Raw genomic sequence first — 27164 nt, 5'->3', positions numbered from 1 at the left:
ATAGGGGAAATGTTATGACATGAGTGTGCTGCCTTCGCGGAGGCGTCACTGTGACCGGAGGATAACTGAGCGCATGCTGCAGGTTCAGTAACCTGCCGCCTTTAAAATAAATAAAATAATTTTCCCCGTTTATTAGTGGATTTAAATGCACCATAGTGCCAGAAATGAAGTGTTTGATGAGTAAAACTTTCTTAATTAAAGCCCTGTCGACGCCTCCCAATCTCCACAGGAAAGCCGTCGCGTTGTTAATGCAGTTAAACAGCATCTCTAGCTCAGAGAAGCTAGCTCTTTTTTTTGTCCAATCATATTGTTGCTTATTTGTAAACAGCCTCTTAGAGCCATGCGTCCCGCCTACATTAGGTAACCCCTCAATGGTTGTATTTAAGACCTTTTTGACGAGAATTGATCATTGGGTGAAAAATATATGATATATCTACCTCAATTTATTTTTAATTTGACTTTTTATGGGAGTTGTCCATAACAATTAAATTGCCCTACTTCAAACTTTGCTCAGACTACACCTTCTTTGAACTCTCTAAAAAGTGAAGCCAAGGCAGGGTATCCTTTACGGCCTGGCTAAAATACAAATAAAGTAAAGTACTCAAAACCGCCTCCTTGGTACTACCGCCACAGCAGGTGACAGACTCACAAGATGAAAACCATACCAGCGTTGCAGCTGTTAATGATACATTTTGAATGTCTATTTCTTCACATATAATGTGTGAATTTCTTTCTAAGGTGGCAAAATGTAATGGTCAGTTTTTGTTTTGGTTGGGTCGATTTCGTCTCATGATGAAAAATGAATATGAATGAATGATGCTTCTGAATTCTAATACAAACACTGGCATCGTTTCATGTTCCATCCTCAGCTGCTGTGATTAAGAGGATTACTACTGAGGTCGCCAAGCTGTGACTGAGAGGGTAATACATGCCTTTAATGCTACGGCGTGTGTCGTGAAACTGCGCAATCTGTTACATCAGAGAAAAAAAATGCTCTTATGGATTATAAATCTACTTTAATATATATATAAAAATATATTTTTAACCTATAATCTATATATAAATGACATTTATAGTAACCTATTGTCCCCCAAGTATGTTAGTTGACACTTTCATGACATCCATTAAGATATTATGATATGTCCAGTGCATTTGATTGTTACATAAGCATGAGTAGGTTTTAAGCTTTTGATGAAAATTAAAATGACTCATTTGCATTGCTTCATTGTAGGAAAGGCTCATACTCTGTATACGATATGTATTAAATCACTTATATAACGCAAAAATTGTCCTTTTCAATTTGGGAGGACAACACGATCACAGCTGTCTGGGCTCCAGGAGATGTAACCTCCCTCTCAGAGCACACACACAATGTTTCCATCAAGGACAAAAGTGCTGTTCTTCAAGCTTACGACCAAAGCAGGGTATAATTAGGAACTAAATGCTGCTTTAAGTCAGAATGTGGTCTGCGAGCATTTCCAAAGGACAACCAGTCTTGTGGTTTGTGGTTTTTATCATCAAATGCAAATTGCACAGTTGAAAAGGAGTGGCACTGACTCATAGAGTTTAGAATATCCAGGAACCTCATCCGCTAAAACATTCATGCGGTGCAATATGTCAAAAGTAACATATTCGTGTTTTTTTCCAGATAGTGGACAGGCCATTAAAAACAAGATTCAGCGGAGTTATAATTTTCTAGACCCCTCTATTTCGTTGAGAAAAAAAAAAACATACAGGAAAGTCCAAAAGCCCCTTGGGATGAAATTTTGAATATATGCCAACAACAAGGAAGTGAATGTTAGCCTATGGTGTAAAGAATGGCAAATGACCAACACAAGTACATAAAACAAACATTTGACTGTATTCCCATAATAGAGGCGCTTTACAGTGACCAGAGTAAATATTATCTGTATATTATTTATCATCCATGTGACGAAGTGTGATCTGGAAGGGAAAGTCTCACTTTATAAGACCATTTACCTAAAAATCTCATCCTCTCTGACGGCTCATTCAACAAAGAGAGGCTTTATTGATTGACTCTGAAGTGAGGGAGAAAATTATTAGGTTTGTGTTTCCAGATATAATAGTATCAGATTTGTAATCAGATACTTTTTTTGTTGATCATCAAAACACTGAGGTATAACAAAGAGTGTATGTATCCTCAGCTCACATGTATAAATCGTTTTTAAACGAATATTCATCCACAAAATGACAATATTTTTGTTTATCAATTGCTCACCCCTTGAAAAAACATTGTTTTAACAACAGCAAAACTTTATCCAAACATCTGTTTACAAATCTTTACTATTTAAAACATTTTGGATTTGCACAGAATCACACGGACAAGTATCGTGCCTATTAAGGTTTTAGCGAAGATGCATGTGTTATGGAAGAAGTGAGCAAACAACTGGTTAATTCAGACTTGGATTATACTGCACGAGTTGTGTTAGAGTGTGTCAACAGATGTTTGGTTTTGCTGTTGTTAAACAAAGTCCCCATGAACTTCAATTCATCAAGACTTAATGTCTTGATGAATTTAAGGTAATACGGAGAAACATTAAATGTTATTTTATCTTTATTACTGTGACATTTTCCAGGTGCATCACACCTAAAGAAAAGTCTGCTGTTGGTTCCAAAACGTATTTTGTTCATGTTGGCTATGAAGATGAAGAGGCTGTCTAAATCTCAACTGTTGTTTTGGCTCTCAGCCAGTGACTGACTGAGCAGAGCCAGCTTTTGGACATTTAGTGGTCCTCTAGTGCCACCATCAAGCTTGCCTTTCAGTTTTTAAATGAACTTATCTCCTGTTCCCATGTTTCCAACAGAAGGAACCTTTTAAATCATTTCTTTAATCCTCATTTCGAGGAGCGCCACAATTTGAACCACTCTACTGAATAAAAAACATAGAAACCAGATGGGTAGATTTGACCAGTCTATTACTTGGTCCGATCTTTCCGCAAATGACCACAATTTAACCTTTTTGTGCATATTTTTTCCATACTTAATAGCTTACTTCCTCCTATAATTCATGCACTATGTAGCAATCAGTAAGAGTGATAAACATTTGGAAATAGTGAAATAAGTATTTCACTTACTGCATTGTTGTGAATCAATCACTTACATTACGATATAGTGTTTCTATATTGGTGTCATGTAATTGTTAAAAAAGAATGTCCTGAAGTATTTTTTTAAGCCATCCACTGGTATTTGTTGATCAGGATGCATTTTCTCTGTGTGGACATTTTAAAGATATGCACCTAGTCAATAACTTCTTGTTACTGGTAGAGAAAGTTCCTTTTAACTTGACTTTTACGGAGAGAAATACACGAGTCTCTGCTTTCATGGTTGTTCGAACGTCTGGTTTGATGTGACTTTTGTTCTTTGGAGTTTTGCTCATTCATGTAGTTGTTTTGTATTTAGACTACTTTGTCATGGTCTAAGATACCGCTGATGAGATCATTGGGCTGTACTTTGACTCGCAATCCATTGTTGATGTACCAAAGCCAATTACACGCCTTTGAACTGCGTTGCGCTTTTGCAGATCATTTAAACTTTTTTGTTACTCTTTACACTTTTTTGGCGTTGTGCTTTCTAATGAAAGTCTACCTCACAAGCTCCAGCATTTCACTCTCATATTCACTGTAGGGCACTTCAGGAAATGACTTTGGTCAACCACAACTTTCTTGAAAAAAAGAAAAAGAAAAAAACGCAAGGCTGTCCACAATCAAGACTGTTGGTAATGTACCGGAAACCAAGTGTCTCCACTCTATGTATGCATGGCGTCTATCCACATGACTCCATTTTTGCATTTAAAAAAAATAATTTTTCTACAAACATATTAAAAAATCCACAAATGGAGACTTAAGACATCTGTGGAACCAGACAAGCTAAACCTTTATAACTAAATATAACCGAGATTTAAGTTACTAAAATAATATAGAAACCAGATGCTGGAATTAGAACTAAAACTGTTAATGTACCTTCATTCAGATGCGTCAGTATTTTGTCCTAGTGGTTTAAAACTGTCTTGACACACCGACCTAAAAACAGTTCTCTCAATATTGGTCTTGTATCCTTTCAGAGAGCCGCAGTTTGTGAAGACAAATAGAAACTTGTGGTTTATTCAAGTGGAGTTTGTATTCTAGCGACCAGTGATGAAAACACACACATATATATATATATATATATATATATATATCGTGTGTATTTTTCTAATTTTTTTGGCACACGTGCAAAAACCATTTCACAAAAAGATTACTGTGTTTTGAATCAAACGCTGTAAATAAGAATGTCCATGTTTCTCCCTGTAAGAGTTGTGTTTACTTAGGAGGTTTGGACTCTGGCCAGTGGAGGAGGAATAGTTTTCAGAAATAATCAGGGGGCACACTTATTACCCAGGATTCTCTTCTTAAAATGGTATATGATACTCTCCTATATCCCTGCGTGCTGGCGTCTGCAGATGAAGAGAGACATTTCCCCAGTTTTTGAGAAAGAAAATACATCGCGAAACTCCATACCTTCATTTTAGTTTAATGTTTCACAAGGGCTCAAACTGAGCTGTAAAGGTTAAGATATTTGTTCTTAATGTGTTGGAAAGGCAGCTACACTTACCAAGATGGTAGGAAAAAAGCCAGCACTAGCAAAAAAGCTAATTTTAACTGAAGTATAATAAAGGGGCTGACATTTCGCTCAACTTTGAAGTGTTTGATTGAAGTGAGAATGACCATAATGACAAATAATAATCAAAATGTAATATAAAGTAGATCCATAACATATATTAAGTGCTTTTTAATTTCCATTCAAACTGTGAAAATTCACCCACCGGTATTACTTTACTATGCATTGATGATAATTACACTTGTCCTTTCAGAGCCGTTAGCATCCAGATTCACTGTTTCTGGTTTCCTGTTGGTTCAGCTTTCACCTAAAGTAACTCCAGACGGTTATTCAGATGAAAATAGAATGAATGTCTCAGCAGCGTTCAGTGGAATATTCTATATTGGCATAGTTAGTACAGCAAACAGGTAGTATCTATCCTTGTTCGCCTGTGGTCAAATGTTGTTCCATCTGTGGTTGTTTACTGTGCAAAACCATAAACGTCTTCATTCTGGAACCTTATTCAGCTCTCAGACTGGACATCCTTATTTCAGGGCTGCAAGTAGTGAAAATATTGATGGAATGAGGTATTATGGTTTTGTGTGCAGCAAATCCAAGACGGCTCGGTATTTACAGTTACATTTTAAGATCAGGAAATTACGCACTTGCATCGGAGACAATGTATACACATCTTTATTCCCAAATGGCTCCTTGCCACAGCAGATTTAGAAGAATTTTAGCTGCTTATTTTAGATTATAAATATGCACCAGACTAGTTACTGTAGTAGAAGTACTGTACAGCCAACTGCAGAATACTGCTTGCTGTACAGTACTTCTACTACAGTAACTAGTCATTCTAGTAGCAGAAAGTTAACTAAGTACATTTACTCAAGTTCTGTGTTCACTGTTAGTTTAAATTAAAGATACTTATATATATTTTGATGTTTCCACATTCTCCAACTTTATACTTCTACTTCACAGAACTTTAATGGGACATATTGTAGTTATTACTTCACTTAATTTATCCAACAGCTTTAACTCGACCAGCCACTAATTAAATTGCTGCATACCAATAATAGGGACCTATTAATATAACATGTAATAATATCACTTCAATAAGGGCTATTCTATTCATCTTTACATTGTTGCATGACTACTTTTCTGTCAGTGAAAGATCAGAATACTTGCTCTGTATTTTTTCGTTTTGAGAAACAGAAAGCAACATACAGTTATTGTCTGTATTAACATCTATGTAGGATTTAACTAAATGTATCAAAGCTTGTTGGATGCCTAAACACAAATATTAGTATTCAATCTTACACTTATAGTATTCAAGTGTTTATTTTTTATTGCCACCCAGAAATACTAGTTTGTCTTTAGTAAACAACATCTGACAAACAAACAAATCATGTTGGACGGATCAAAATCTTATTTAGTTTGGGAGACATGGACAAATTGGTGGCACCACCGATTTTAGTTACAGACAAGGCAAGAGCATCTCCACATGTTTTTGTGTTATACATCATTTTTAGATGAATACATATTTATATAAACCTCTTCACACTCTCTCTCTGTCCCTTTGTTTCTCTAGTCTCTGATTGTTGGGACTAAATTGCCTCTTGACATATTATTTTCCCATCAATATGTAAACCTGACAGCAGAATTTGATTTCTTTACATCCAGACATGTAATTTGTGTCTGCAGCTGACGAATAAAACTGCAGCCAGGGAGTCAGCTGCTCTGAGCAAACGTCTGTCTTTAATTTGTACTGTTTGCTCTGCATCATTGAACCAAATAAAAAAGACTGGGAGTTTTTTTTTAGCTGTACCTCCAGGCTCACTTTATGGCAGAACATGTTAGTTTGTGTTTCATTGTGCGGATACATATTGGTTCGTATTGGTTCAAAGCAGCATGACAAACATTCTATATGACGGCGTAGAAAATCATGATGATTTGCGCCCCGATCTGTGCTTTAGTTTTAACACTGGGTTTGAATTTCTCTGTTTCCATTTCCACTTTTCTTGTCACGCTCTGTTGGAAATTAATGTGGTCATTTTCAATACAGTCACATTTGTCATGCCTAAAAGTGATCCACGGGCAAACAGCGAGTCAGTCAATGTGACCTATTAGAATGGAAAATGTTTCCATAGCTGGAAAACCACACCTGAGGTGCCACTCCACTCTCAAACACAATGTTCAAAAGCTGAAAACATATAGGGTGTAAGCACATGTTGAGAATTAAATGTTTTTGTCCGTGTTATAACTTTGTCATGTCCGATTAGTGACCTCTCAGTGGATATAATTAAAGGAATACAAGCAGGGACTATAACCAGCAAGTGAAACAGAGACTGTTTATTCAAGGGAAATTTTTTTTTTTGCTTCATGACAGTTGAGACATAAATAAATACCACTTTTGTCACTTTGATGGGTGGACTGTCACGATCTAATCTGACCTTCCAGATACAGACTAGGCCGCCTATCATCCAGGCCACCCTGTTGCTTTCCGTCATATTCCGCTTGAGAAAATATCAGCAGTGTGCATTTTCAGGAAAATTTTCACGGACGGAAACTGGATTTAGAACTTGCTGCCTGCAGCTCTATGACCACGGATGCAGAAAGCTGTGGTTAGAGGGTTGTGTAGCAGCTGTGAGGAGGAAATCATGTCTGGAGATAGAACAAGTTGTTAATTCAACATTGAGTCATGGTCAGAAGGTTTAAAAATCTTATTTAAAGGGCGGGTCCCTTATTTATTTATTTATTTATTTATTTATTTATTTATTTATTTATTTATTTATTTATTTATTTATTATCTTTTTTTTATGTCATTCTTCACCACACATTTCCAAATGGTGTTCCTTGTGTATCAAATCCAAACATTCAAAATTTGGTCGAAATATGTATGTTTAAGTATAAAAAAATATATTTTCCCAAGCCCTAAAAAACATGTTCAACGTGAACTGATGTAGGTTTCTGTGTGGTGATGCTGCTACATATATTCTTATCCATAATCTGTGTATTGTATAGATATAATTTTGTAGAAATAAAAAATATGTCATGAATATATATGGTTTCTTGTAGTTAATTACTGTAGTTGTACATTGTTTTAGTTTATCAAAATAAACTGAAATTCAATCCCAGGGTTACCCTTTTAGATGATGAATGAATCCGTATTGATTCAGTGACATCTTGGAGTGCTATTTGGAGCCAGCTGATGCATTTCATGCTCCTTTTTACTCCAAGAGATAGGTCAGAACCTTTGAGTCAGATCCAGATGGGACCGAAAATGTTCAGTTACGAGAACACCCTGTCTTTTAAAAATAGCCTCTGGGTGGCTCAAATATTGACTTACTGTTAATAATGTTGTGTATTGATGCAGCTTGGCATTTACAACATGCACCTCGCGCATCACTGCCAATTACCCTTCAATATTTCCCTTTATTAACTCATTTTCTAATTTGCAGGCATACGCAGATGATGTTTTGACGAAAGACGAACAGATAGGCCTGTTGTTCAGAGCCAAACGGAACTGTGAGGGGAACATCAAGTCAAAGCACAAGATTCCTGGTGAGTAGAGAAACAAAATGCTAATGTCACAGTTAATACACAATGCTAACATGCTAATTTAGCAGGTATAATGTTTACCTTGCTCACCGTCTTAGGTCATTAGCATGAAACACAAAGTTCATATGAATTTCATTAGTTTTGCAGGTATTTGGTCACAAACGAAAACCCTAGACAAATTAAAAAAATAACCTGGTGATGTCGATAGGGGAACAAATAATCTTTAGGCGGACTTCAATGTCTCTTCCCGATTGCATAACAATCCAGTCAATTAATCACAAATGTCGACTTCATAACGGCGCCAGAGGAAAAGTCAACATGTCATGACTAAACATGCAGTAACAGTTAAGATATTTCAGTCTGGACCAAAGTAATGAACCGACTGCAGCAAAGCTGCTCGCATGGTCAAAGAACAAGAATGTGAGAAATTATCTCAGATCTTTAATCCTATTGTAAAATGTCTTTTTTTTTTTACTGCTGATAAGATTTCTTTTTTTTTGCAAGGACATCTTTGGGTCCATCATTTGCTCTTTTAACCTGACTTTGATTTGTGTATTGCCATAGTAGAACGAGAAAGGGGTTACGGAGTTGATGTTTGATTTTGGATAGATAACAGATATAAATCGATTAGCTGTTTGCATTTATTGACCAAAATGCCATGCTTAGCAACACTGAAAGAAGCTAATTGTGTAGGAAGCGAGGGCTCATGTGGTGGCAGGGTCCCACTTCATTATCCTTATTAGGTCTCCAATAGTTTGATTTTCCACTACCTACAATGACTTTATCAGAGTAAGAGAATACCAAAGGAGACCTTGCCATTTATCGCAGCAAAATAGTTTTCTTTTTTCAAAATAGGCTCAGCTGTTGAGGGAGCTTCCCAATGAATTCCAGCTGCAGCGAGAGCATCAATGGGGTGCGCAATAAATCCCTCAGGGGCTAAACAGAGCAGAACCCCATGGCAACAGATTTGAAATACACATAATGCACAAGGCAGGGCAGGCCGATAAGATGTAAGAGGAGTACCAGGGAAAAGCTAGAGTGATGGAGGAAGAAATCAATCAACAAAAAAGGTAAAGTCTGCCTGGAACTGTGGGAGTAAACAACGCAAACCAGCAGCAGAACCACGATGATCGTGAAGAGTTAGAGTGGGAGAGACTGCAAAGACGGCCTTGTTGTTTTGATTGTACGTGATTGTTGATTTGTTTGAATGTAATTGTTGACAATAAGAGCTCATACCAATCAGCTGATGATGTGCACCACCTCGATCCTTCTATAAAAAAAGAGATCAAGACAGATGCGACTGTTCTTGTCTACTTATTGCTGATACCGTACGCTCATATCAAATGGCTCTTTTTGGAGCAGTAGGCCTTTCCGTTGAATGTTGTCTGTAAGTTTATGGTTACATTATAAAACGCTTTCCTGTTTCCTTTGCCCTCCTTGGGGCTTTCTGGAGGCTGGGATTGAATTTGAAGCTGATCCCAGGGTGCATTTGTGAATTTAAAAGCACAATTTTCCAGTAGACCCCAACGTCTTCTGTATCTCGTTGTGGTTACGTTCAGTTTCCCAGTTGATTGTCCAGAGGAGGATTTGAGATTCCACAGCCAAACCAATCGTATTATTTTCTCTTTAACCCCAGTGCATTGTGGTTGCATTGAATTCTTCGACCCTCCAAACCGTACCCACTTGTAAATGAAACACATAATTAAAAATGTTTTCTTCCAGGCTGAGAACACAAACGCTTTTGTTAACAGTTCCCACTAGATACAGTATACTGCCCTGTTTGGTATTTCAAATCTTTCATGGTTTTGATAAATGTCCATAAATCTCAAATTGGATTTTGAAAAATATGACAGAATTGCTACTATTGAGATCTGCAGGCGCCGAACAGCAGCTTGTGTAAGACGTCATGGGGTTATGCAACAACGCTGTGCTTTTTCTCAAAGCGTGTGTAATGAGATGACCATGGATAATAATGCAAAGCAGAGCAGCCCCTCAAACATCAGGCCTCTCTTGGATGAGAGTCTGCTGCCCATCTGACCACCATCACGCTTAATCCATCCTGACACTTCGAAGTGGCAAGTGGCGAGCCTGGTGTCACACTTCACAAGCAACCTCCAAGCACATGTGCAGCTGTCTTCTCGTTTACATAATGTTTGTAGATGGAATTTGAACCTAATTACAGAAATGTCACGCAATCTCGACTAGACTTAGATAAGATGCACATGTGTTAAATGACTGCATTAGTTATCAATAACTTGGCATTTTAGGTTGTGTGCTTATTTGCTTTGTTGTTGAGAGAATTGATGAGAAGATTGATACAGCTCATATGTATTCATCTAAATGTGAAGGTACAGCTTGCAGCTGAATAGCGTAGCTTTTCACAAAGACTGGTAACTGCTAGTCTTTTTCTGAACATAAAAAACGCAAACTACCAACACAGCTCTTATTAACACATTATGTTGTTTGTTCAATCTGTAAAAGAGATGAAGAGTGAAAAATCAACACACTGTGTACTTAAGAGGTGCTATATGGTGGAATATTTCTGGCTAGTTGTTTCTCCCCTGTCATATTTACTGCAAAGACCAAGAGTGGTATTGATCTTCTTATTGGATTACATTGCCAACAGTCGACTAAGACTTATCCAACTGTTGGCAAGAAAGAGAATAAATGTTTTTCCCAAAATTACAAAATATTTCTTTAATTGTAGATGGGTGTCACTGTAATTGCTGCCATATTCCCCTGCAGTGTAGTCAATTAATAATTTTAATTGATAGACTAAATGAAAATAATCAATTCATTAGTCAAGAACAATTATAGTGATTAATTTTTCGTCTTTTTTCAAGATTATTAATACTTTTTATCTCTGTTTTTCAAAAATGTAATCGACAAAATTAACTGTTCGTCTGACAATTCAAGCAATTTAAGACATCACCTTGAATTTGAAATGGGCATTTTTCATTTTATTTTCTGTTTAATTTTTTATAGCAACGGTACTTTTTGTAACTTTCAGAAAATTCTTGTTATAAATGTCAACGATGGCCGTTTAAATGAGCTGCAGTCAGCATGCTGGTGGCAAGCTATCCAATTTACCAGCCAGATCAGCCCCAGCAGTCTGGATGAATTAGCTGGGATATCAACTGAAGACAGTATTTTGCTATGTTAGCTACACACAGTTGTAACTGTAGGGGAGCTGGAGAGAGGCAAGGCACTCAGCAGCGCGCATAAACATTGCATCCTTTGGATCTTTTGGGGAAAAGTGTTAAGGGCGAGTGAGAAAGTCCAGAAGGTCTCAGCTATTTAGTTATTTTATAATCCATTCACACATTGGCAATAGTAAGCAATTAACATATTAAATTGTTACACATGGTACCTCTAAATATTTTAATGATTGATAGAAAAATTGACAGATTCATTTATAGTATAAATAATAATTAGTTGCACTGTAGTGACCTTTAAACTCCTTCATGAGCGTGATTCAGGAATGGCAGACTGGGATTCTGTAAAAAGGCTTGAGGTGTTGTTTTGGGGGTACATTAGCACATCGGAGCTGACCTGCATGCTGGCACACACCGGACGTGACTCATCCTGTATGTGGGGGCTGTTTTCTGACCTCTTTTGGAAGGTTGCACATGTGTATTCAATCACATAACAGTTGAGGGACTTAAGATAAACATATTACCTTAATATAAAAAAAAAATAGACCCCTATGTGGTTGTTTTTGTATGCCTGGATAGGCAAATATGTGGTCATTAAACATGCTTGATTTAAGTTTTTTTTTTTACTTAATGGTACGTGAATTACTTTGACTTCGGTTCATTTGCCCCTGATCTGAATTTAAGCGTCTCATCGTGTTGTTTGTTTGTAATTATGTAATGTGGAAATAATTTAAAATCTGGGTAGATGTTTGTCTGCGATGCAGATTAAAATTTAGGCTTTTAAGATTTGAGATAAAGTTCAAGGAAAGCATTACTTGTGCTTGCTGGTGACCTATGAAAGCGTTTTCCTTGAAGTGGTCATTAGGTCTTGGACAGAATTCCTTTTTTTCTCATTATATTGTGGTGGGACCTTGAATCTGTGGGTTGAGGTAAGCTCAGAGAATAGCAGCTAGTATGCATTTTTAGGACTTTTTGGCATTACATCTGTATTTGACTTGCCTGTGTCCTGCCTGACCACACCCACGGTTTTTGAATTTTTTTTTCTGGCAGTGTAAACTCGTGGTTTTCTGAACTATAATAGGAGATGTGGAGTGATGACTATTTTAAAACGCTAGTGTGAAATGAAGGATTAGCTCTGAGGAGTGAATTGATCGTTCAATTCCAAATTCATAGAGAAAAGATCAGATCCTGTGTGAGGTTATAACCTCAGTTTTGGTTGTATTTCAATATTTGATCTATTTGTTTTTATTTCTCATTTGTGCTTTAAATACACAAAAGTCTCCATTACGTGGCTGAGACAAGGTTTTCATTGAAGGGAAACACTGAGGTTTGCCTGGAGAGGACAGTGGAGGGATGTGGGTTCAATGCCCCAGACCTTGCAGTGTGAAAATAGCTCAGCCTTCAAGCTTGTGGTCTGGGCGAAGAATAACATCAGCAATCATTATAAAAGGTTGCATGTATCAGGAGAAAGTGCAATATGTGTTTTGACATCTGCAGGTCAGAATCAAATGAGTTGGGGGGGAAAGAAAACTGTACGAAAAACCCCAGTGACATCACTAATACCAAAGTCCGCCCATAGTCACATTTATATTTAAATCGTGGTCAAGAAATTTACGGGAAATTATATATATGTGTGTGTGTGTGTGTGTGTGTGTGTGTGTGCTGTGTTTAATTTAAGCCTGTTAGTAGGTGGTCCGATGGTAGTAAAACCTATGGCAAAAGTGAACAGCAATTCTACTTTTACTCAGAGGATGTGTGGTCAGTGTGATTTTCAAAACTAAGCGCTGTTTTTCTCCCACCAGAGATCTGTTGGAATCAGTCAGCTCCACTCAGTCTGCTCTTTAATTTTGCGCTCCATGTGACAGGCAAATAAAAAGCATGTCGTCATTGCTTCAGATGTTTCTCTGTAAGTGTGATTACAGGAATGAGAAAATAATGGCTCCACTGCAAAGAGAGGATAGTTTTAGTTTTATCCATAGCTACTTATTAGTGGTCAAAGTGGGGCAGATGTTTTCAATAATACAACATAAATGCCAAGCCATAACGGGGGCTTTTGCCAGGAATTTGTGGGGAAAGGGACTTTGCTCCCACTATCGAGGGGCTACAGTCCACGGTTTAACTGATAATTAGAGAGCTCTACACTTGGAAATGACTTTTTCCCCCTTTGAACCCGCAGCTCTTTGACTGAACTAAATTGTATTACTGCAAAGTCTCATGTTGTGCATTCTCTATGATTGAAGAGACACAGTCAGCAATATTGTAGGAAAATACTGAGATGATTTCTGAACAACTTTTTGAATGCCAAATGTATAAATGTTCCTTACCAGGTCTCAAAAATGTGAAACTCATTTAAACAGCCAGTCCTGCAATTAAAACAAAACGGTGCAAAGTGTAATTATAGGCTGTAATAATGGTTAATTGCTTTTAAATTGGTTTGCCTGCAAATGCATTTAGAAATACAGATGAAAAGAGATGAGATATTTTACAAGACATATAATAATTATGTTTTATTGTAATTGTTATAACAGCCATTTTATGTCTTTATTAGATAATGACAATAGAGAGATGACAGAAAAGTACATGACATTTATTGCACTTATTGCCATCCTGAGAGAGTGATGCCTCCTCAGTTGTTCACCCTGAGGTTTCTTCCTTTTTTTTTTGAGGGGGGGGTTTCCCTATCCGATGTTATTGTTATCCGACAATGTTGAACATTGATCAAAGTTAACAGTTGTTTATTGAAGCAAAAATGGCAAATATGTTTTATTTCCAGCTTCTCAAATGTGTGTTGTTTTTTTGTTTTTTTTATGGAATATTGTCGGGGTTTGGGCTCTAGGTCAGAAAAAACAAGACATTTGAGAATTGTGTGAAATGTGAATTTTCACAAATGTTTTTGACATTTTATACACTACAACAATTAACCAATTACTTACAGAAAAACTATAATGAAATCAATATTTTTATACCTGCATCCCAAACTAATTCAGGATACAGAGAGGAAGATACCCTATTTAACACAGAGCATGTATTTTGCCACAATAGGCTACTAAGGATACTACAATGCAGCCAGTGTTGCAGAGAATCTTTTTAATGAGATCCAAACTGAAACCAATTTGATAAAACATGAAAACAATATGATGCAATCAACAGTGGAGAAATTGTGGAAATATGCTGCAGCTGACAAACAAGGTATAATGAGCACACTAGATTAAATGTACAACTTGTTATCTGCAACAACACGGTGAAACCATGTTTTCCTTAAACACAAAAAAAAAAAAGGTCTCATTCATGTACCTGGCCTACTTTTTTTAAAGGACAACAGAATCCTTGAAAAAATACAACAACACTGCTCTTGTAAATGCCTACAAGCCATGTAATGCCAAGGGAGAAAAGCACTCTGTGGCTCTATTTTTAAAAGTCAGCACTGCTTTTGTGTCCGCAGATGGTTTCTGCTCACCAGAATGGGATGGCATTGTTTGTTGGCCTGAAGGGTCTCCGGGAAAGCTTGTATCCACTGCCTGTCCAGAGTATATCCATGACTTCAACCATAAAGGTAAGACGGGCCCTGAATACAGACAGCAGTGAGAACGCTGAAGCTCATTTTCAGCTGGTCAAAGAACACCAGGCCTCGGGGGCTAGTGTGTACTTTAGAATCATTACTTGGCCTCTTTTGCAATTTCTACAATTATGCTTGTCCTATTAAGAAGCAAGCTGGGGATGAGTAATTGACTGTGTTGGGGAAACAACTGGCAAAATCATGTAATTAAAAGAAGCCTTTTCTGTTTGATGTCTAGGACTAGCATACCGTAGGTGTGACAACAATGGAACATGGGAGCTGGTTACAGCCAACAAGACTTGGGCCAATTATAATGAATGTGCAAAATTCCTCTACCATTACAACCACAGCCATGAAAAGGTGAGATCCATCTCTTCACCATTTACATGCTCATTGTCACAGCCACAGTGCCTTCCACCGCAATAGCCTTTGTGAACACGTCAGTAAACTGTCATGCTATAGATATTGCAGCCTTTTAGGCAACGTTTGCCCCGTTTTGCAATTACTATCCCTTTTAAATTGTGCAACACGTTGTCGACATGCCTTCTCAGTAATGTACACTGCGAAGAAAAAAAAAATCATATTTAATGAAATGTTGAGATCATGACAGCGAGATGACAGCATGGCAATGTGATTGCTCTGTGATAATATGAGGGTGTAATTAGCTAAATGTAGGTTCAATTATATACACTAAAAGCAGTCACGTTAGTCATATTTGCAAATTGCAAAACTTACCAGAAATCATCCCATTTAGAAAAATCCTTTCCGGTATATGATGGAATCAAAAGTGAGAAGTAGTGTCTCATTGCAATTTGAGGCTTCCAGTATGCTGCGCTATGTAACACACCTTTAAATATACATATTTTTTTTATCTTTCTGTGTTTTTTCCTTTTAAATGTGTCATATTTTTAGGCACTATATAACCAAAAGCATACTGACAGCTGAACATTACACCCATACAGTATGTGGCTGATTTTGAAACCTGGCTGAATGTAAGCGAATCCCTTCAGCCAGGTTTCAAAACCAAAGTAGCACTTCGGTCGGGCACAGATGATTGGTGATAGGACACGGCTCACAGCTGGCGATCCAACTCATCCCACATGTCCTCAAGGTCTTTGATGGTGAGAGGTCAGCGTTTTGCGCAGGCCATTCTAGTTCATTTACACCAAACGCCGGCAGCCATTTCTTTATGGACCACATTCTCACGTTGAGACAGGATAAGCCTTCCACAAAGGCTACAAAAAGGAAAGTGCACTTTTGTAGCAGATTGAAATCCTTGGTACTTGCTGTCACAATTTCCCAAGGTTGATTGGAGGGTTATTCAGACCACCTGTTGTGCAGGTCACCTAATCTAGAATTGAGAGCAGCTTGGTGCATTTCCCCTCTTGGCAAATCAGAGTGTGACGACACAATTTCTGTAGGGCTTAAGAGAGGTGGGGGACCACACGCCCAGGGCAATTTATGGTGATTTTGAGAATCCTGAAACCTGGCTGGAGTGAAAATTAAAAAACTACTTTCGACTAGGTTACCTGCGTCAGGACAGATCTTAGTGATATCTGAGCAGGAGTTTACATAAATAAATCAAAAATAATCAAAATTCAGTAATAAGATGATTCATGAAAAGATAAGATGTTTTTTAAGCTGCTTTTTGAAGAGTGAGTAGGATGATAAGGATCTTAATAAGGGAGGTAGTACATTCCATAATGCAGGGCCTCTATACGACATACTAAATTGATGATGTGATGTGCGGGAAAAGGGTAAAGCTAGGTTGTTATTATTGCTGTGTCTAGTGCGATGTGAATGTACGTTAAATGAGTGAGTAAACAAAGACTGAAAGCTTTCAGGGAGATCTTGGTTTCTGTAAATAAACTTGTGAATGAATAAACATATCTGATAGATATTTAATTTGTGAATTGGCAAAATAGAATAATTCATGAAAAGTGGTGCTGATGGAGCATATCTGTTTGAATGTGAGATGAATCTTAAGAATCGCTTCTGAATGATGCATAATTTTTTGAGATGGTTGGGATATGAGGCCGCCCAGACCAGATTACAGTAGTTCAAATAAGGAAACAAAAAGCTATAATATAACGTTAAATGAGCAGAAGGATGAATTAGAGGACACACTTTTCTTAATATGCCCATCATCTTCGTGGATCTTTTGCAAACCAAGTCTATATGATTTGACCAGTTAAGTCTTTCATCAACTAAGATTCCCAAAAATTTGGAAGCTTTTACTTGCATAATTTCTGATCCATTAATGAAAACTTTAGTTTGTTCTTTGGAGTAAGACTTGTTTATGTTGCAAAAGATCACAAAGTTACATTTCTTCACGTTAAGTGTTAATTTATTCATTTGAAACCATTTGGCAATTGATAATAATTCATCATTTACACAGTTAATCAAATAATTAAAGTCATTATGAGTTGCTATGAGATTAGTGTCATCAGCAAATAATATAGGAAAAAGATGTTTACAAGACATGGCTAAATCGTTTATATAAATCAAAAATAATAAAGGGCCAAGTATTGAACCCTGTGGCACCCCATGTATGATTCTTGACTTGGTAGAAGAATAGCCATTAAGCGACACATATTGTTGTCTGTTAGACAAATAATTTTTAAACCAGTTCAGGGCAATATTCTCCACTCCATATCTATTTAATTTGGAAATCAGAATATTGTGGTTAACGGTATCGAATGCTTTGCTTAAGTCTAAAAAGATCCCAATGGCAAACTTACTAGTATCAATGGCGGATGAAATTAAGTTAGTTAGCTCGAGTAATGCATGCTCTGTTGAATGTTTTTTACGGAATCCATACTGGTGAGCATATAGGATCTTATTTACAGTTAAGTGCTTGGATATTCTTGCATAAACTAATTTCTCCAATAATTTAGAGATGCAAGGCAGGATTGATATAGGTCTATAGTTTCCAAAATCATGAGTATCACCTGTTTTGAAAACAGGGATAACTTTAGCAATTTTTAGATCGAGGGGAATAATTCCAGATTGGAGTGATAAAGAAAGAATATGAGTTATCGGTTTAATTAAATGATCAATGGTTTCTTTGATCAAGATGCTCTTTATGCCATCATGACCTGGGGCTGAATTCTTTAATTCCATTATGATATTATGGACCTCCTGTGAAGTTGGAGGTACAAAGGTATTGAGAGGAGAATATTGCCCCTTAATGAAGTTACAAGGGTTCTCATTTGTGTCCAAGATACTTGATGCCAGATCCGAGCCAACATTAACAAAAAAAGTATTAAAGCCATCAGCTATTTCATTAGGGTTAGAGAGGACACTCTCTTTCCCACGCATCTCTGCAGGTGCAGTTGCTGCTGATTTCTTGCGATTCAACAAATGATTAATGAGGTTCCAGGTTGACTTAATATCGTTTGATGCTTGGGTGAATTTTACTGCATAATATTTTTTTTTTGCTTTCCTTATATCAGCTATAAATTTGTTTTTATATTTCTTATAAGTTTCTATGTTAGAAGGGATGGAGTTTGTAATAGCTTTCCTATAGAGTTTATTTTTTTTACGGGAGCGTTTCTTCAGATCTTCAGTAATCCAAGGTCTCCCTTTTGCAGAATTAATTTTAGACTTATGGTTGCTCATCGGAAAAGATGATTCTAGAGCTGAATTAATAAGGGCTATGAAAAGATGATAAGCTGCATCAACATCACTTAGCCCAAGAACCTCATCCCAAGAGACGTACCTGATGGCAGTTTTGAAAGATAGCAGGTTATTTCTGCTGAATTTACGAAATTGAAATTGGCCACAAGTAGAATTAGTACCTTTAGCATTAAGAGGATCAATAGCATGCACAATCTGAAATACCGGAAGATGATCTGAAATATCACACATCAATAATCCCGAAGTGATTTCATAATCCAGAGAATTAAAAAGAATGTTGTCAATTAAAGATTCTGATGATCTAGTAATACGAGATGGCTTTGTAATTAAAGGATAAAAATTAACAGAGTAAAGTGTGTTCAGAAAGACTGTTGTGGATACTAGATCCTCTTTGAGCAAGTTAATATTGAAATCCCCCAATAATGCACACAATTTATTTTCCTTGTTAATGATTTCTAAAGTAGAATACAATGCGTCATTAAACGTATTTATATCTGAATCGGGTGGCCTATAAATACAACCGACTATAATGCTTTTTTTATTACCTAATGCAATGTCGATAAATACAGTTTCCACAAGGGTCGTATCGAACTCAATACTCAAATCCTTTCTTGTGATGAAATTATAAACATTTGAGACAAACAAAGAAACTCCTCCTCCTGTTCTGTTGTTTCTGCAGGAGTGAGTCGAATTATAGTTCGACAAAGGATAAAGACTCACAAAATCATCATTTAACCATGTTTCAGAAAAAGCTAAAACTGAAAATGAGTGTGACAGTGTTGATAGATATAGTTTCAAACAATCATAGTTTTTAGGCAGACTGCGGATATTCAAATGAAAAGTAGAAAATACATTTTTGACCCCCTCATGAAACATAATATTGAGCTGAGATTCAGTAAAATAATCACACGACAGTTTAGCAGAGTTTGTGGCATTATAAATCATATCAGGATTAAAGAAAGTCTCATAAATTCCATCATTGACCGTATTGAGCTCAAATGGATTGAATGAATGAGAGACTGTTGCGGCGTCTAAAGGGAATGAGACAGAAGAGGACATAGAGTAGGAAGAGATTCATACCTGTGGGGCGGGTATCTTGAGAGACAAGGATAACTTTTTGCCAGACACTGGAGAAGACACGGACCATGTTTAAATAACGTATAATGGATCCTTACGGTGATCACAGTAGTAGGCCAGCTGCAGTGACAGACAAGCCGTCCTTTATGTTTCATACTGCTCCAGATCATTGATCTCCCTTATAACAAGCACCTTTTCTTCCTCCGGTGAGGCTCCATTAAGTCTAACGAAGACTTTACAATTCCTTGTCCACGTAGACTTGATCTTATTTTCTTTCCTGAGTCTGCGGGCTTCTCTTGCAATATCCGCATTTTTTTCGTAAGGTGCTCGTTAAGGTAAACGCCGGTCCCCTTCAGGCCATTTCTTTATGGACCACATTCTCACGTTGAGACAGGATAAGCCTTCCACAAAGGCTACAAAAAGGAAAGTGCACTTTTGTAGCAGATTGAAATCCTTGGTACTTGCTGTCACAATTTCCCAAGGTTGATTGGAGGGTTATTCAGACCACCTGTTGTGCAGGTCACCTAATCTAGAATTGAGAGCAGCTTGGTGCATTTCCCCTCTTGGCAAATCAGAGTGTGACGACACAATTTCTGTAGGGCTTAAGAGAGGTGGGGGACCACACGCCCAGGGCAATTTATGGTGATTTTGAGAATCCTGAAACCTGGCTGGAGTGAAAATTAAAAAACTACTTTCGACTAGGTTACCTGCGTCAGGACAGATCTTAGTGATATCTGAGCAGGAGTTTGTGCTTACATAATGATAACCTAAAGCCTGCTGGTATTTTCATTGAAGCCCGTGCACATTTCCCTATTACTGAGGAGGCATTAGTTTTTCATTGAAGAGCCTTTGTATTATAATTGAAGAGGCTTTTTCCATTATTATTAAGGAGGCTTTATTCCATTGTGAAGAAACTTGTGAGATTCAGTTTCCCAAGTACATATTTCTGTATTGGGAAGTGGTTTTTAGACTTCTTCCTGCTCAGCTGAAACCGTGGAATCAGTTGTAATTATATGCTGCAGCATGATTTCCCCTAACCAGAGTCAAACAATGAATAAAATAACTGCAGAATAATTTTTGTGCGTTTGTGTTTCTGGCTACATTCTTGAATAGTCCAAGGCCAGCCGTGTAAAAAGTAGTGATTTAATTGTATTAGTATTATTTGTGATTTGCTGTTATGATTAAAGAAAACAGCTGTTGCATAATTTCAGTAGCAGAGCTTATATGGCGATGATTCTTGTTTTTATACCTGTCCTATTATTATCTATTTATTCAATAATCAATGGATACTGCTGTGTAGCCGTGGGTGCTGGGCCTACATGTACCAGGGTGCATAGAGGGCAAGCGTTGATTTTGCTACTAAACAAAATGATCAATAAGCAAAATGGTAAAATGCCAACACCTAATCAGAAAAATGCAACTGTACACCTTCTGAAGTCGAGTTTCACTCTGACACTTAACTAAGTCTGGCACTTTGAGACGAGGGACCAAGAAGTGAGGAAATGCTAACTTATTTCCAAAATGTTAGGACTCATCTTGCCTCTGTTGTGAAAGAGATAAGAGAATATACTAATGGTCACGCGTCTGTCAGTGTCTAACCATTCTCCCAGGTCCCTACTCTTTACACTCAACACACTCTTACAGTTTTAATATCTCTAACTTAAACATAACTAATGTGTTTTTGTTGTTGTCTTAAACTCTTTTTTAAAGCAAATTTTCTTAGATGATTAAGCTAATCTGATTCAGAGCATTTCGATTGCCTTAACACAGCTCTCAACATGGTGACAGGTGAGCCGGTGGAGATCAGATAATGGTAGTAACAGCACTAAGAGAGCGAAAAACAACTACAGCAGTGCTGACAGAGCTAACAATGTTTACGTGAGGGGGGAACCAGTGGGTGCTACCCTCCTGCGAAGATGCTGCCGGTCGAGATGGCGATATTGCCTCAGGTAGACATTACTGTCTACATATAGCAAATAGTAGTTTGCTGCTATAAGAATGCTCTGAATGAAGTATAGAGAACCATCTATAGCATAAAATCTAAGCCAAATCAGCATGTGGGAGTCAAACCTACCATCATAAACACCATAAGCTCAGACATCACCATCACAGCATGTGTTGAGAAAATCGTTGTAGACCGAGCATGGCAATCTTTTACAACCAAAAGCCTCATGTGAGCTGTGTGACCTTGATGGCAGTTGTTCCCCCTGTTTCTTGCTCTATCACTGCATGAGGGTTGAGTGTCAGAATATAAAACTTGCAGTGGGTATTTTAAGAAGAGCGAAAAACAGCTAAAATTTGGCTATAAAGGGGGGAAAAATTGCATTTAGCAATTATTTTGTATATATGTGTGTGAGATTTTCTTGTAAAATTGCTCAGTAATGATGCTGACTTGGCTTTTTAAGGAATTTTTATGGTATATTTTTTTTAATTATGGTCTGGAAGCATTTTAATAATCTCTCATATAAAACATTCTATAGCCTTTCAATGGCTGAGGTGTATTATTATATTAAAGGCTAGTGTTAAGCGTTTCTTCAGTTTTTAGTGTTCCTAGTGGCGACAAAATAATTAGCATTCTGCCATTAGGGGACGTAGAGAAATAGAGTAATCAGTCCATCATCGATATAAAACATTGATTTGGATTTTACAATTTTTTTGCCATGAATTCAAACATCAGTTGGCCCACATACATTTTCCTCTTCCCGCCTGAATGTGGTGCGGAGGATGTGGTCATAACCTCATCATGGCGCTCTGCAGTTTCTTTCTGGCTGCAGATGTTTATGTTGATGGGCTCCCAAGGGAGCTGTTTCAGCAGTTGATGACAAATGCATATGCGCGAATGAAAGCCCCATACAGCACAACTGCCACGCCGCAGACCACCACCACAACTTAGACACCCGTATTTTTGGCACAGGGTCCCGATGCTAAATGATAACAGCAGTGGAGTATCTGGTTACATCACAAGGGGCTCTTGGCCCCCTTCAGCATGTTGACGCACAGAAGGTCTGGTTAGTGGCTCTCCTTACAGTGTCCTCTGGCTGCCAGCTCACTGCGGGAAGATCAAACTGCCCCACCCAGCCTTTCTCAGCTCCGCCACCCATGTCAAACCAGGTTTCCATCATTTACTACTGGGTGCTTAAGACGTTTCTGTCGCCAGGTGGCAATGCATTCTTAAACGCACTGAAGTTAACACATTTGGAAGTTCAATTTTGTCGATATAGTGTGAATGTTGTGAAAACATGCTCTTTGTAATAAAATCACTTGCCTTAAGTAATGTGGTCACTAAAATGTGAACTTGCTGTAATAGTATTAAGCACTAAGAAACAAGTAAGTGTGTATGATATAAAAACTATATAATCCCATGTTAGTATTCCAAATTTCTCTCAAACCGAATAAAAACCAAATTATCATGTAACAGTGAGAGATACATATACATTTGTCAAACTGTTTTTTTTTCTTTTGTAAGAAAGGATGATATAGTGAACACTGACTGAATGTTGAAATTTCATTGGTGTGGCTGTGGACTCTTGAATTTATAGTTTATGAGCATACAAATATAGGTAATGTGTTTTTTCCACTGTTGAAGCTCACGACTATCCAATTATATAATATCCCTGGCCATTTCTTCACATAAATATGGAACCCCATAACCTGTACCTAATATTACTGTTTGTGGTTTCTTTTTTTTATAAATCCCAAGTATTTGTGATTTTTTTTTTTGTAGTTATATACACCAACAATATTTACTTTATACAGTGTTTGTAGTTAACACTGATGCTGTTGCAACATTCTATTTTTCAAGACACAAATGAACAGTTTGGGAATGTTCTATATGTTATGTATGTTGTGTTTTTTTTATACAAAAATGCAGTAATCTAACTATAAAAAGCAGATCACAGTCAAGGGAGGATATCCTCTCCATCTCCATCATCGTTTAATCCATTTTGCTATTCTAACACATTGCCCTCTACCAACAGGATGTCTTTCACCGCCTGTATCTCATCTACACAGTCGGGTACTCAATCTCTCTGGGATCCCTCATGGTGGCTGTCGTCATCTTGGGATATTTCCGGTGAGTCTATGCCGTCTCTTGGATTTTTGCAATCGATCCTTTCAACCACAGACGCTCCCAAGATGGGATTTCGATACAGAGTTGGATATAATAATGAAGGTTAAAGCAATTGCAGCAGGGATCACAACGGACCGTAAAGGTTTACTGGCATGGTGGCACAAAAAAAGACCAAATTCTTAGCGTGCTATCAGTACCTAACATACTGTGTAGCAGAATGCAGTTTAATGTCATGATGACCTAATACCTTTATCATGGAATCATGCCATTCTCGGTAGCTGTATAAGCATTTAATGCACAATGTTTTCTGTCACGGCAACAACATAGCATGCAAACTCCATCATAACCAACGTAACCTTTGGCTTTTACTTTGACTTTTAACAGACTATGATATGTCCACCTTTTGAGGAGGCTTCTGCCTTCAGGCTTGCAGTTATGCATGCTCCATTGTCTGACATTTAGATTCTTTGCTGTTTTCATGCTGATTTCATGTTTCGATGACAAACAACCAAAGCTTGGATATTGATTTAGCTCTTCTACCAAGCTCACAAAGATTACAGCTCCCCAGTGAAACAAGAAAAAAGACGTTCTTAAAAGATGTGACGAATTAAGAGTAAAATATTCAGTTTTTGAACAGCTTTGCTTCTCCTACTGAAGGAAATGTAAATTGATGATTAAAGAATTTACCACAGATGCTCCATCAGCCTATATCTTACCTGTCTTACCTTAGTGATAGATAATTAGTAGAAAAAAGGTAAGGAATCCGTAAAACGTATTTCTTCCAGGATTTATGTGGCCTCCACTTCTACATTTGTCTGATAAATAATGGATTCATGGTGGAATAATTACAAAGACTGGTGTGCTTTTGTGTTTTAAAACAACCCAACAGAATGACCACCTAGTCTGAACAATTGACACTACATTTTGCACAAAATTTTTATTTGTTCATACCTATTTATTCCAGTGTCCCAAAAATAGTGCGGAAATATTATTGTCAAAAATGCGCATGCAAACACCTTTTTGATGAAGAGCTTATTTGTTCACCGAAGAAAAAAATTAAAACAAGGTTGAATTCCTTTTATTTCTTTTCACAGCTGATTAATGCAGGGCACATTTGTCATTATTGATAATTTTATTTAGCATGGGGAGTATTAGGAATCGATGTGAAGGCGCTGTTTACCAGTGTACCCAGCAACATGAGTTGCCAAACAGGCAGGCAGTCAGACAGCTTTAGGAACGCTCCCAACTGGCACCAGGAAATCTATGGGCCAAATGAGTTTAATAAGTTATCCCAGGGGCCCATCTGACATTCAGGCTCCGTGCTCCAGAGCACTCCAGCCATGTCTCCCCTTCAACATGTCAGCTTTTAGACATGAGAGCTCGTAAATGTTTTCCAGGGAGAGGAAAAGGGATATTTCACATTAGCAGTTGTGTTCAGAATTTTTCACCAGGGAACTGTACACTAGATTAGTTTTTCCCTTTAAATCAATAGTTCTCTGAGGCTAGCTTGTCAAATATTCAGTTCATTAATGCGGCTTTAGAAAAAAGAGTTGATGCTGAATAGCAGAGGGATAATTATATAAGTATCTATTTACTCAACACTTCAAGTTGACTTTCGAAATGTTTTAATGTTTTCTGAATTATTTCATGGCTTTCTTTTTTTTGGCGGCCACTGATACGGCAACTTGATTCCAGTTCTGGAGCATCACCTCAAAGGCCCACTCAGTAAACGCTCAGACAGGATGTTTTTGAAGAGCATTTGACAGATAAACTCGTGCTTGTCTGGAAGCAAATTTGCTTGCTTTTCTCAACACATGCTTGCAATTTTGTTTTTACAGCTCACTTTGAGCCGAGCAATTCAATATTTGTGCGTTTGCAGCCTCGTAATCTCAAGAATGTGTTTCAGTCAGCTGGCTCTAATTAGGATGAGTATTGTTTGTGTGTTTGTGGGTGTGTGTGTAAGTGTGTGTGTAAGTGTGTAAGTGTGAAGAAACTTACACACATTTACATGGTGTGCCAGCCCACACACACACACAGACCCAATTCTCAAGAGATCTATTTTTTGACCTTATCGCTCTTGTTTGTCTTTTCCCCAGACGATTGCACTGCACCAGGAACTACATCCACATGCACCTATTTGTGTCGTACATGCTAAGAGCCATCAGTATTTTTGTGAAGGATGTTGTGCTCTACTCCGGATCGGCCTTAGAGAACATGGAAAGAGTCACAGTGGAAGACCTCAAGTCCATCACTGAGGCTCCGCCATCCAACAAAACACAATTCGTAAGTACACCAACAGAGCGCACTATGTGCTTGAAGAAATAAAGAGGAAAAACACTCACTGAACTTTGGCTAAAAGAGGATGTATATGCTATTACAACAACAAGTCACATATAGTATTCTTTTTAAGTAACATACAATATTATGCTACTATTATTGAATGTAGCCAATAAAATATTTTCTGTCATAACAGGAATAATCATTGTCTGATTGCATTACAAGCACAGATACATTGACTTGTAATGCAGTTTGGTGTAAAAAGGTTTTGCTTCCAAAGAGGAAGTGGTATTTTTGTAAAGTCTCACTGGCTTTTCCAGAACTGGAGCAAATAAACTGCTTTGTCACCATGCCAAGCTTTTACAAGGCCAGTACTTGGCTTTACCTTTCAGAGTCAAGTTAAAAAAATGGGTTAAGACTGGGTACTTTTCATGCATGCTTTAATATGCAAACAAACAATTTACTTAATATATGTAGTGGACACAGATCCTATGGCTCTCCAAATTGAGTTATACTGGATTAAAACAGCATTGTTAAAGTAGGTAACATATGACACGATGAAGGAAACATTGTAGGATGTTTGTGCTTTTACATACTCAATACTGTTGTGAAAGTGGCAAATACGACCTAGACTCTAATGAAAACACTTTTTAGGCTTTATACTAAAACTACTGTGGATATATCAATAGAAATATAAAGAAAAAAAGACCTTGCTATTTAACCAACTTTTGGTGTTAAAATTTGATTTGTCATTACTTAACTTTCATTAGTAAAACTCATTTAATTTCTTACTTTAACTATTCATCATAAATGTGATCAACCTAAGCATCTGTCTTTTTATGTCTTGGTTTATTACAGCACAGTGTTTTCCACAAGGCTTCACAGACAAGATCTCATTCAGAAGCTTTTTAATTCCGTTTTAATCCAGAATTAAGGAAAAAACTATTCGCCAATGTCCCCACAGCCAAACCCCTGCTGTTGCCCAGCAATGCTGGTTAGGACACAAAGTGATGAGAAAACACAGATGACAATTACTAGACTGGTAATCAGTATGGATGAAAGGAGCTCTGAGAGGAAGTGGCTTCTAATAATCACGGGGTGGCAAAACAGCAGCAGCTCCAACTTGGTTGACTTTAACTGAAACCCAATCGATGGTTGACTAAATCACTATGGGCTTCTGGAACTTCCACACATCCTGTCCAAACAGCAGCAAATAATAGTAATAATACTTATT

At 37.4% G+C, this 27164-nt stretch overlaps 1 protein-coding gene across 1 annotated transcript in view; it reads left to right on the top strand.

The window, feature by feature from the left end:
* Positions 1-340: 340 nt before the first annotated feature.
* Positions 341-27164, top strand: part of pth1r (parathyroid hormone 1 receptor) — a 31962-nt gene continuing 5138 nt past the window's right edge. Inside the window, exons 1-7 of the mRNA XM_054595995.1 lie at positions 341-360; positions 6320-6377; positions 8064-8160; positions 14755-14865; positions 15107-15228; positions 23562-23656; positions 25750-25936. Coding sequence (XP_054451970.1) covers positions 341-360; positions 6320-6377; positions 8064-8160; positions 14755-14865; positions 15107-15228; positions 23562-23656; positions 25750-25936 — 690 coding nt within the window. The remainder of the gene's footprint in view (positions 361-6319; positions 6378-8063; positions 8161-14754; positions 14866-15106; positions 15229-23561; positions 23657-25749; positions 25937-27164) is intronic.

The sequence above is a fragment of the Anoplopoma fimbria genome, chromosome 3 (assembly GCF_027596085.1).
Source record: "Anoplopoma fimbria isolate UVic2021 breed Golden Eagle Sablefish chromosome 3, Afim_UVic_2022, whole genome shotgun sequence".
In the NCBI taxonomy this organism is placed as follows: Eukaryota; Metazoa; Chordata; class Actinopteri; order Perciformes; family Anoplopomatidae; genus Anoplopoma; species Anoplopoma fimbria.
This window is presented reverse-complemented; position numbering and strand designations above follow the sequence as displayed.